The 12,349-nt window shown below is 29.7% G+C and overlaps 2 protein-coding genes across 2 annotated transcripts; one reads left to right on the top strand and one right to left on the bottom strand.

Annotated features, from left to right (window-relative positions):
- The first annotated feature begins 642 nt into the window (after positions 1-642).
- LOC105634691 (alpha carbonic anhydrase 1, chloroplastic) lies at positions 643-4,349 on the top strand. The gene is made up of 6 exons (XM_089717520.1): positions 643-791; positions 982-1,199; positions 1,768-1,880; positions 2,967-3,069; positions 3,750-3,923; positions 4,075-4,349. The coding sequence occupies exons 1-6, from the start codon at positions 728-730 to the stop codon at positions 4,198-4,200; spliced, it is 798 nt and encodes a 265-aa protein (XP_089573646.1). The 5' UTR covers positions 643-727; the 3' UTR covers positions 4,201-4,349.
- Positions 4,350-7,034: 2,685 nt separating this feature from the next.
- Positions 7,035-8,632, bottom strand: LOC105634692 (uncharacterized). Its single transcript, XM_012217581.4, has one exon. It carries the CDS (start codon positions 8,283-8,285, stop codon positions 7,386-7,388), a length of 900 nt encoding a protein of 299 aa, XP_012072971.1. The 5' UTR covers positions 8,286-8,632; the 3' UTR covers positions 7,035-7,385.
- Positions 8,633-12,349: the final 3,717 nt, after the last annotated feature.

Genomic DNA, 12,349 nt, shown 5'->3' with positions numbered 1-12,349 from the left:
AAGTATAGTTAAATTAAATCATTACCCAATTGAGGAAAAGAAATTAATTAATTGCATCTGTATAGTTCTAAAATTATTTGAAAAAGTATAATAATTAATGTCATAAGTACGAGTTAATAATCAAAGAGATTTCAATCCATTTGTGCATAAATATTTCACCACCAAATGATGTGTATTTTGGTGAAAAATATTTTGAGTAATAAATATTTTTTATTTAAACTATAAATTAATCGAATCGATTATTAACAAAACATTATTCTAAATAATTGATTTGATAATTTACATTTCATATTAATCGAATCACATCCCATATGGAATCGATTATTAACAAAATATTTGGTGGTTTTTTTGCAAATATGGAATTAATTCTAAATGACATAACCATATATTTCAAAAGACATAATTTTTGGAGAAATAAATAATTTTTTTAATAAACTAAATGTACATCTATTCTACAATATAGTTTTATAACGCCTGCAAAATTTTGAAAATAGTATTCTAATAATTACCATCCAACTCATTTTGACCAACTTTCTTCTTTTTCTTTCTGTCATTCTTTCCCTTTAGTGCAATGAAACGCTAGCCACAACTAAAAATAAATTTTGAAAAATTCCAAAACACAACCCCAGTTTTGGCAGCTCTAAATTTAGCAGTTGCTAACTATATTAATAACTATAAAAGCTTTCAACAGGGTTACTGCATAATTAGGTTCAGGTATAATTTAATAATGGCTGCTCAAGTGTCCTTCTCCTCTCTCATTCTAGCATTGTTCTTTCTCAATGTAAATGGAGGTAATACTAAATCCACACCCGATAAATATATAATTAACATCTTTTGTATGCACGTTCCGCACACATATATATAAAACGATAATTAAATACATATATAAATATCATAATTTTATTTTTAGTCCTTTGAAGTTGTTTTATATATGCACGTTCCGATTTTGTGTTCATTGATTATTGGAATTTCTGTTAACAGAAGGACCAGTAGCAGCCATATTCGGTTACTCTGCGACAAACGGACCAGAGAAATGGGGAAGTTTGCGTCCAACTTACTCTCAATGCTCAAAAGGGAAATCTCAATCTCCTATAAACATTATCAAGAATGACAGTGTTGCTGACGGCGATTTGAAGCCTTTGATCAGAGATTACAAGGCTGCAAATGCTGTTCTTGTCAATAATGTCTATAATGTTGGGGTTTGTTTTCTTTAATTCATATAACTTTCCTTTTTCCTTTTTCCTCTCTTTTTTTAATGCAAGAATCCAAATTAGAGCTTCTTAAATTAATTAAGGTGTTGCAATTAAAGAATCTTTCATATCAAAATTGAAATTGTTTTCTAGAAAAATCATTTTAGATGTTGCGGGGGAAAAATTGTTCTGGAAATTTCATTTAACGTGGTTTAAATTTAATAATTAGAATATATGAAGTTCACGTTAAAAATAAATTTTGATAATCCTAAATATAAATTTTTAGGATTTTTTTTAGCAATAAATTGAATAATAATGTGAAATATATTAGGGGTGTGCAATTGGGTAGGTTGGTCTCAAATGGCAATCGATTTGGGAATATCAATTCTGAATCGAACCAAGACTAAGAAATCTTAGGACTGATTCAGGTCTTGATATATTTTTTCTACAAGCACAGTTAAATTTATTTTGTAAAAATTTTCTAAAAAAGAAAATTTTAAAAGATAATAAGTATAAATATAAAAATAATATTTTTTTTTTCTATATATTTTTTGGATGTGAAATTTTGAATATGCAGATAAATTTCGAACGTTCTGGAGCAGCAGGACAATTGAGTTTAGACGGTAAAAACTACCAATTAGCAAACATGCACTGGCATTCACCTTCTGAGCATCAAATTAATGAATTCAGGTGAGCTCTCTTTTTAATGGAGCATCAAATTAGTTGTCTTTCGGTTTGAACCGAGTCTGTCTAGCTCGGTAATTTAATTTTTCTGAACTATGTTCAACTCTAATTTTGGCCCACTTACATATTAGTTTTTGTTTTGGTGGAATTCCATGACAGTTTTTTCTTTTGAAAAATATATATCCAATTAGGTTGTTTTAGACTGTGTTGGACAATAGCTTTTAAGTAAAGTTTAATATTTTAACTAAATGTTATTTTTTATAGTGTTCGGTAACACAGCATTTAAATTAGTTTTTAAAAGTTAAAATAGCATTTTATAAAAAGTTAACCCGTTTAATTTTTAGCGTTTTATAAAAAGCTTTGCAAATAACTAATAACTAACGGCTACTAAAATAATTATTTTTATCGAACAGACCCTTAATCAATTCTTAAAGAATATAAGAGCTGATTTTGTGGAAATTAAACCAAGTCGGTCTTCCTTGATTCTGCTTCGGTTTAGAGCCAGACGATCACTAGTCTTGTCCGAAAACGGTGGGAGAGGTCTCGGTCTAAAACTTTCTCCCCCTCTTAAAAATCTATTAAGTAATTAAAATAAATCCATAATCAGTATTTTATCCATATACTTTTTTCAAAATATAGTTAATTGTCGTGGCATTTTTTAAAAATACATTAATTTTTCCTTATGTTTTGCATTTATTACACTAGTTTGTCCATTTTATCAATTTTTTATATTTTTTTCCAATACTTACAAAATTACTTTTGCAAAATATATTATTTTATCAAAATTAACTAACTTGTTCCTACTTTTGCAAATTTTCGTACGTTTTAATGAAAAAAATATAAAAATTTGGCAGAAGAATAAAAACACTCAGAAAAATTAGTGAATTTTAAAAATTGCAGGGACATGCTAGTGTATTTCGGCAAAATATAGAGATAAAATATTATTTTTTTCAATATATATATATATATATATATATATATATATTTCACTTTTATGGGCCGGACGCATGGGCTTGGGTAAATTCACTTATATGGGCTTGACGGTACATGGAAATGGAAGTGTTTTTATGTTATTATTTATTTAATCTACAGTTATCCACTGGAGCTTCACCTAGTCCACCAAGCAGCGGATGGAGCCCTGTCTGTTGTTGCAATCCTCTACGAAGATGGTCCTGAGGATCCATTTACAGCAAAGGTAAAACAAATAAAAAATTAAGGCAATTTCATAAGTTTTATTTTTTCCAAATGAAAAATTAAATATTTATTTGAATTTATATTATGATTAATAAGAAATGAGGCTATACAAATAAAATGGATCGCAGTATAAAATTTGAATTTCAACTTTTGACAAAATAACTATCATCATTCTCAAAATAACTCTCATTTCAGAGATGGGGGACAAACATTTTGGGTTTGTTCAGTAGAATTAGTTGTTCTGATAGCTATTAGTAAGTTTAGTAGTGTTTAGGTGTTAACTGTTTGAATAGTTTTTTATAAAACACTAAAAATTAAATATTACATGAGTAACATTTTATAAAATACTATATTAACTTTTAAAAGTTAATTTAAACTCTATATTACCGAACACTATAAAAAATAGTATTTAACATTTTAATTACTTAAAACGTTGTTCCCGAACACGGCCATAAGAATTAAATTGAAGAAGTAAATAATTAAGCGTATACCTTAAAATATTAGGTTCCAACTTCCAATCACAGTGCTTATTTTGAAGATTTTCTATTCAAAACATAGTTTTGCCACTAATCATTTGACTGATTCAGCCTTAATACCATTATACTTTTTATATTTTTGAACTTCCAACCAACTTGGAATATTCTTTGAAAAAAAAAAAATAACACTGATCATTATTTGCAGATCCAAGATGGTTTGACAAAGCTTGCTCAGGCGGGAAATAGTAGTAAAGGTGTACCAATAGGGCTGTTGGATATTGAGCCTTTGAAGGAAAAAGCTTCAGAATATTTCACATATACAGGTTCTCTTACCACTCCTCCATGCAGTGAAAATGTCCTCTGGAATGTCCTTGCCAAGGTAATTTCTTACTTTTAATTTTATTTTTAGATAAGGAATTAGCGACAAAATCTATTAATGGTAATTTCTGTTTTTCTTGTAGTGTTGGTTATATATAATTAAAAAAAAAAAAAAAGCAAGTTTATTTTGATAATGTGACGTAAATATGCAGGTGGCAACAGTATCCAAAGCGCAGGTAGAAGCACTAAAAGCTCCGCTAGGGGAAGCTTACAAGCAGAATAGCAGGCCCATCCAGCCCCTCAATGATAGAAAGGTGTCACTATACAAACAAGTTTAGTGCTTGCAACTTCTTCCCAATTTTGAAATTATACCTGAACCTACAAATCATCCTGTACTAAATCAATATGTTATTTTCTTTTTTTCTTTAACAGAAATACAATAAAAATATTGATTTGTGATAAAATTATGTGTCTTGTTTCTATCTCATGCATGTTCTTTTCAAAAACAAATATTTTTCTACCAAATTATAAATATGAGTTTGAATATTTATAAAGAGTAGCTTATTAATAAAATCACTGAAAGTAAATTAAAATTTTAATTCAAATGATATTGGTAAATGCATGTTCAGATTATATATCCGAATAAAATAATAATTATTGATTATATATAAAGAGTAAATATAAAAAAAAATTCATTAAATAATTTAAAATTCTCACATCAGTTAAATGCGAGCACGAGTTATTATGTGTACGAACAATGAGCAATCTCCCTCTAATTTTATGCAATTGAAATATCAACCTTTTAAGCTTTTAATAATGATAAATTGCATGTTTCATGAAAATAAAAACAACCGTGACTATGGATAAGGCTATCAAAGTGTTAATTAAAACAAATTATCATTCAGTAAACTTAATATCTTGATCCTCAATAAGAAAATTTTTGCTTCATATATCTCCAAATTTCTCATTATCTACATATATTTATTTTTGAAAATATAAATTTTAATATTAAAAATTTTTTATTATCTATATATATTAAAATTAAAATCAAATATTGAAGTTAAATATTATAAATATTTTTTAAGTTAACATATTTTTAATTATTCATCATTAAGATTATTTTAAAATATTTAAATTTCACTAAAAATATTATAAGAAATATCTTTATTCTCCTGTTTCTACATATATATACTCTTTTTTTTTTTTTTTTTTTGACATTTACATATATATACTCATATTTCCAAAGAATAGCCTCATTCAATTAGAGTGGAAAAAAGAAAACGAAAAAAAAACAAAGGCCAATAAATGCATTTGTCTTGTTGCCTTAATAATGCAATTTAAGGAAATTCCAAAAAAAAAAAAAAAAAAAAGGAATTACATATAAATGCTATTAGGTCAAAATCGGCAACCGTGTTCAAATTTCAATTAGAAATCCAAATAGAATCTGTTTTGTTGACAGAATTTCGTCAGTCAAGAACTCAATATTCAAATCCCTATACTCAATGTCAAGTAAAATATCAACAAAAAACAAAAAATAAAAATCAAGAGCAAAGATTTGAGAGTTATTTATTAATTTTACTTTAATGATCATTTGTCGCGAGAATATAAGAATTATATTCCTTTTTTTTTTTTTTAAATAAACTTAAAGGTAACCCAAGACTCAAGCTTTAGCTTTAAAAAATTAATTTTATAAAGTTATTTGAAGTCTTAAAGGCATGGGTGTGTTTTAAATAATATTTTAGTCTCCGTTGATCAAATTTAGCTGTTTTATTAGCTGTGAACTATTTTAATAGTTGTCAGCTATTTTACTAGTGATTAGCTGTTAAATATTACTTTCTCTGTCTTAAAATATAAATCATTTTTGATTTGTTATTTTGTTCTAAAATATAAGTAATAAATCGTATTTTTCGAATGTTGTCTTTGTTTTCACTAAATACAATAAATACTTCACAAGTAATTATTGATTTTGAGATAAATGATAATTTGATCAAATTACCCATGAGCTTATTATAATATATGAGAATTAATTGTTTCTTTAATCCTTGTGCAAAAACCTTAAACGATTTATATTTTGGAACAAAATGAGTAGATGTTAGTAGTTAACGATTATATAGCAATTTAGAATAAAAGTGTTTGGTATAAATAACTATTTAATTAGTTGTTTAATATAAAATAACAAAAAAAGTGTATGCAAGCGAAGAAGAATACGATAAAGACAAGTGATGGATTTAAGTGTCATCAAAAATTACAAAAAGCTAAACATTAATAAAGATAACGTTTTATAATACACTATCTCAAACCCTATCTCAAACTATAAACGTTATGATAGATATTATATCATAAAATACTGTCTTAAACTCTAAACGGTAAGGGAGATAGTATTATTGAACGCTAGGATAGATATTGTATTACCGAGCGCTATAATTAATTAAGATAATACCGAATATTATAATTAATTAAGATAGTGTTTCAACCCTATCAAAACACTAAACACTGCTTCAAACGTTCCACGGAACAGTATCTTAATCTAATAAATGAAGAAAATTATTTTAAAAATAGATATAAAATTCTCCAAATTCTACACTATTTTATTTACCATTCATATAATCGCCCACTGTTAAAAAATATATAAATAAAAATTAGGAAGAGTTGAAAACGGATTTCTTAATTATTGGCTGACTGTTGAATCAATGTAATAGAATTATTGATAATTACATGAGTCGCTTTCGATGACAATTGGGGTTATTGAATACAAAATAGTCAAGGGTTCCACCTATTTTTTCACAATTTTTTACCTTCTCCCTATTATAGTCAATAATGCCGATTGTCTTTATTTGGACTTAATTTTCCCCTTCGCTCTGTCCCACCGCACCAAAAAATATATCTTTCCAAAATAAATATACTAAATCTTAATTCAAATTATAAAATAACATCACTAATCTTTAAATAAGATTTACCCTTTAAACTTTAAAAAAATTAAATAATTATATCCTATTTAATTTTTTTTTACCATAAATTCAATTCACATTTTAAAATATATATCTTCATATTTATCGAGTTTTAAAAGTTATTAGATATTTTAGTAGTTATCCGAATTGCTGTACATACTGTGAATAAGAACCTTAAATTTTAATTAGAGTTGAGCAAAAGTACTTGCTTAATGCTATTTGGATTCATTGGCAACTCAAAGAGAGCACTTCCTTTTCTTTTATTAGAATAAAAATTTACACTCATATTCTATATTTACAAACTCTAATTGCTGGTTTTGGAATTAGCAAAAACTTGAAAATCTAAAATAATCCACCCAAAAAAAAAAAATTTAAAACGAGGGATAACTGTAGTTACCGCGCTTGAGAGGAAACCGTTATTTCAACGCGCCACGTCATTCCAACAACCATTTAAACACTAACGGGCCCCACGGTTGCCCCAATCACGAGGGCGACGAAATAATTTTTCCTCTCCTATTAGCTGGCCCCCACTCATTATTCCCCCGTCACACGAAATAGTCCGTCGACGACTCAGATCATGCCACGTCGACCCACGAGTCCGATTTCCTACCAGACGCAAACCGCTTCATTGCACCCAAACCAACCGGTTCAGTTCCCGCCGCTGGTTCAAAACCGTCACTGTCGACACTTTTTCTTGGCTGCGAATCCCTCTCACCCGCTGGTAGCCGGTCTCTAATGTCCGTAATCGTCGTCTTCGCCGTCGAGCCCTGTCTGGATAATGATCCATCTTTTCTGTTCCTCGTATTATGCTTAGTAACCCGAAAAATAGCCCGAAAGGTCGAAAAGAATCCGGTTCTTTGCTTCCTTTCTACTTTTTCTCTTTTATTGTCTGTTTCACTTGATCGTCCAGATCGTTGTCGGTTTCTTAGTCTCCGATTCCGATCTTTCTTCGATCTTACTCTTCCCATACAAGAAACTTTAGGCGAAGACGGCTCAATCAACGACGAATCCGATTTAGAAACCGAAGCGGACCGTTTCGGGAACAACCGTGTTTTTCCCGGTTTACAATAGCGTCTGGCTTCAACAAAGCAAGATTTCTGAGGCTTTGGCAAACCAAGAATGGACGCTTTCGATTTCAGATTAGAAAATCGTTGAGAATTTGACTGAATACCAGAGTGTGGGATAATATTTGGATTCAAGTTAGCAGAGTGAGAGTTGTTTCCTTTGGTGGAGTCTTTGCGCTCGATGAAGGCGTTGCGATCGAACCAGTCGTACTCAGCATCCTTAGACAGCCAAAATGACTCGGGCGGAAAATCCGGCGGAAGTTCCGGAGGATCGGTTTCAGAATCTTGAGGCTGCTGATTATGGTTATCGGAGGCGGTAGTGGTGGTTGCTAGGGTTTCGCAGGCGATTTTGCGGTCGCAGGAAACGCCGGCGCAGGCAGAAACTAAGGTTTCAAGATCCACTTGTGGCATCGTCCGTACCACAGAAAGAAGTAAGAAAGAGAGAGAGGAAAAGATTTGTTACAGAGAGAGAATTTCAGAGAGAGAATTTCGGAGAGAGAAAAAGCTGAGGCGGAATGGAAAAAGAATGATGGGTTTATAAAAAGAGAGACGAAGAACTGAAGAAGAAGTTTTTGGAGGGGAAGTTTCAACTTGTTGACTAGTGCTAGTTACTTATCGGTGGTGGTTTTTTTTGCTTCGATTTCGGTCTTTGTTTCGGTTTCGGTTTCGTGTGAGGACAGTCGCTTTTTTACCTGCTTCTCCTTCTACAATGCATTTTTTTTTGAAAAGGACAAAAAAAGCAAACGTACGAAAAATTTGCTTTTGCATTAGGAGGAGGATTGAAAGTTGTTTCTCTGGCTTACCCTTTTGGGGCAATATTTTATTAATTTATTCCATCTTAGCAGCGCAGCTAAGAATGGCTTGGCTCATGAGTCATGACTTTGCGTTTCTTGTACTATAAATTATTTATAAATTTTTAATATCCATGCCATCTAATGCAAATCAACCGTGAATCAAAATTTTTAAGATTTTGACTTGAATTGGATATTGAACCGTGGATTTCTATTCAATTAGGTTTTCATTGCCATTCTGATAAACTGATGATTCTCATCACAGTTTCTAGCGATGTATATTTTGTTTAAAAAAAATAATAATTCAATTCTAAAGTTATATTTTCTTTTGAAAAAATTAATATTTATTTAAAAAATATTAATATAATTCATATTTACATATAATAAATAAAATTAATTAATCGTATAAAATAATCAAATAAATTATCATTTCATTTTGTCTAAATGTTATTAATTAAATAAATTATTAGAAAATTTTGAAAAATATTTCAATCAATGTAATTTTGAACTAAGTAAATAATTTAGAAGGAAAAAAAAAAAAAGTGAAACTCCAATTTGTATCAAACAATATCATTTTAGAATAAATATTTCACTTTTTATTACCATTTTATGTTTTTTAGATTTTTAACCTTTACTTAAAATATATTTCAAAATAAAATCTGAAATAAAGGTTTCATGTAGTAAAAGATTATTAGAGTTTTAAAGGTGTATAGAATAGGGTACGTGATTCTAATTTTGAAAAAAAAAATAAAAAAATTTTAATTCAAATCGCACCGAAATTGCTTGTTCCCGGCCAATTTAGATTCACATTTTCACATTCAGATGAATTTTAACATGCCTTGAACCGCCGGTTCCAGTTTAAAACTTTAAACTGACATTTTCGATTTATTTTTGTTTATTTATAGTATGGTTCAATTCAAGTTCGATTTCGATTCAAATTGAACCGGTGTCCATACCTAATGTTATCGAGTGAAAATTGGCTTAATTTAATTTTTACACGTATTAATATTATAAAATATATTTTTAACTTATTTTTTTAAAAAAAATTTATATGCACTTACAGTTTTTCTTAATATAGAAGATTCATTTTTTAATTAGTTATCTATTTCAAGATTTTTTTTTAAAGTAATGCTATCCATTAAACAAGATCGGAAATAACAACATCAACAACAAAAGCAGGAGGGACAGGGCCTCACTCCTGTAAAGAAAGCAAAGAGCAAGCATAAGTTGCCAACATGTGTGCAACTTTATTTGCAGTTCTACGAATAAAAACAAGAGAACTAAATCCCAGTTGCTGAAGAAGCAACTTACAGTCTAAGATGACGTCCCCAAAGGGAGTAAGATCAATTTCATTCCTATGAATAGCCTGGACTAATGATAAGGAATCAGATTCAAAATCAACAGTAGCCCTTGCTTTTTGTTCAGGTTAGCGCCTGTCGGAAAGAGAGAGCCTCTGCTAGTTTGACGTCTGTTACCCTCGGGAGAGGACTGACAAGCATTAATCACAGAGCCATGCTCATCCCGTAAAACCCAACCAACACCAACTCTACTCGCATTGCTTAGTACCGCGGCATCACAGTTGCACTTTGGACGACCGTAGGGTGGCTTACTCCATAGGACTGCACCTTAGACCTGGGAAGGATTAGGAATAGGGGCTTGTGCACGCGAGAGTTACCACTGGTGTGAAAAAGTGAAGCAAGCGTTTAAAACTTGGGCTACCGATGCTCTGACATTTTTCTAGAGAATATCGTTCTTGGTTCTCCATATGGCCCAAAGAATAATACAAAAAGTTATGAAGTCCTCAGCCTGTAAAACCTGTAACACTTTAAGGAGCCATTCATGAAAGGAAATTGCAGGGTATTGATTGTAAATATCCAGAACAGGGACACTATCGAGCCCCAGCATTCTTTGGCAAAACAACAATCCACAAAAAGGAGCAGCAAAGACTCAGAGGCTGCTCCACACACTGGACATAAAGGGTCCAATTCCACTCCACGAGAAATGAGCAAGGCCTTAACAGGTAAGCAGAGAGACCCCACCCTCCATGCCATATTCTTTATCTTTGGTGGAAGCTGCAGTTTTCATAATGCGAGCCAAAACGGCTTCATCTCCGGCCGCTGTAAATTATCAGAAACTCGTGTCATTAGTCTGTAGGCACTCTTCACTGTATGCTGTCCGTTTTCTCCCTACTCCAGAACCACCCACTTCTTCGGTTGATACAAAAAAAGTTCATTAAATTGATGTTTATATCCAAAAAATATATATATTCATTAATTTTATGAATAAAAAATATACTTTATTTATTTCAATTTAGTTTTAATTATTTAATTTTAGTTTGATCTAATCTTTAATTAAAATAATTATATTTACATTTTTTTAATCTTAATTTAATTTTTCAATGCATCATGTAATATAAACTTTTGTTTGGCAAAATCAATTTTGGAATTATGGAGAGATTTTGTCAATGGTAGGTGTAGATAAGGGGAAGAAAGGTGTCGGAGATCTTAGGTGACAGGTTTTTCTCATATGTAAATTAATTAATGTTTTGAAAGAATTTTTTAATAGAACATGACGTGGCAATATATTATTAGTTTAGTTTATGGTAACATGATTGACATATTCTATCTGAAAATTTCCCGAAATTTTATCCATGGATATATTTTTTTTGTAGATTTTAGTGTGAAGGGATAATATATTGCTTGATACTTATCTTTCATGTTAATTCAAATTATATGTTTTGGATTGGAATTTATTATGAAAAGAGCAGCATTTACGTGTTGGAATTATACTTATTTTTTTTATTAAATTACAATTTTTATAAATTATAATTATTTAATTAATATATATTATCATTATTTTTATAAGCCACTAACAAAAGAATATATAACTTGCTGATGAAACCAATATAAATCCATCCATACGATTGTTTAGCCAAATCAATATTCAAATCGGATTTAAAAACATTGGTTCCATCCGATCCATCCACACTCCTATTGAAATGCATTTCAGCTTTATTTCTCATAATATTTATTTATTTATTTATTTTAGACAAAATTGTAGGTTAACCGACATTTGGAAGTCAAAAGATCATAGCAGAGGAAATATTTTATGAGAAAATGTTTTTTTTATTTTTATTTTTTATTTTTTGTCTTTAAGGATCATTTAAAGGGTCGGATGGATTGTGTTATGAAATTATATAAATAATTTTTGGAATTGAACCAAAGAGGATCTTGTAGGAGATTAGCTTAAAGATACCATAGATATGATGTATATTATTTTAAGCGTGTAAGGATATTCCATCCCTGAAAATTAATTAGGTCTAAACCTAACTTGTATTCCCATTGCATTAAGCTTCCTCTAAAAAAATATATATATAAGTAATAAATCATATTTAATTAGACTCACACATTTATACACAAAGGGATCAACTGACCCCTTATATTTTTTTTATTGTAATTCATTTCAATTTAAAAAAATTAAAATAATAATATTAATAGTTTTAAACTCTCTATTGAAGGTACAATTCCAATGCCTCAAGAATTATTTATACAAGATCCATTTACACTATAACCCTAATCCATTCTAAATCTTTGCAATTTAGAATAATAATAAAAGATTATAAGTGATAGTTTGACTGTAATTTAGGGATACAAAAGTACTTTACTCTATATTACAATTTTTGAA

The sequence above is a fragment of the Jatropha curcas genome, chromosome 2 (assembly GCF_041381405.1).
Source record: "Jatropha curcas cultivar XTBG-Jc1 chromosome 2, XTBG_Jcur_1.0, whole genome shotgun sequence".
In the NCBI taxonomy this organism is placed as follows: domain Eukaryota; kingdom Viridiplantae; phylum Streptophyta; class Magnoliopsida; order Malpighiales; family Euphorbiaceae; genus Jatropha; species Jatropha curcas.
This window is presented reverse-complemented; position numbering and strand designations above follow the sequence as displayed.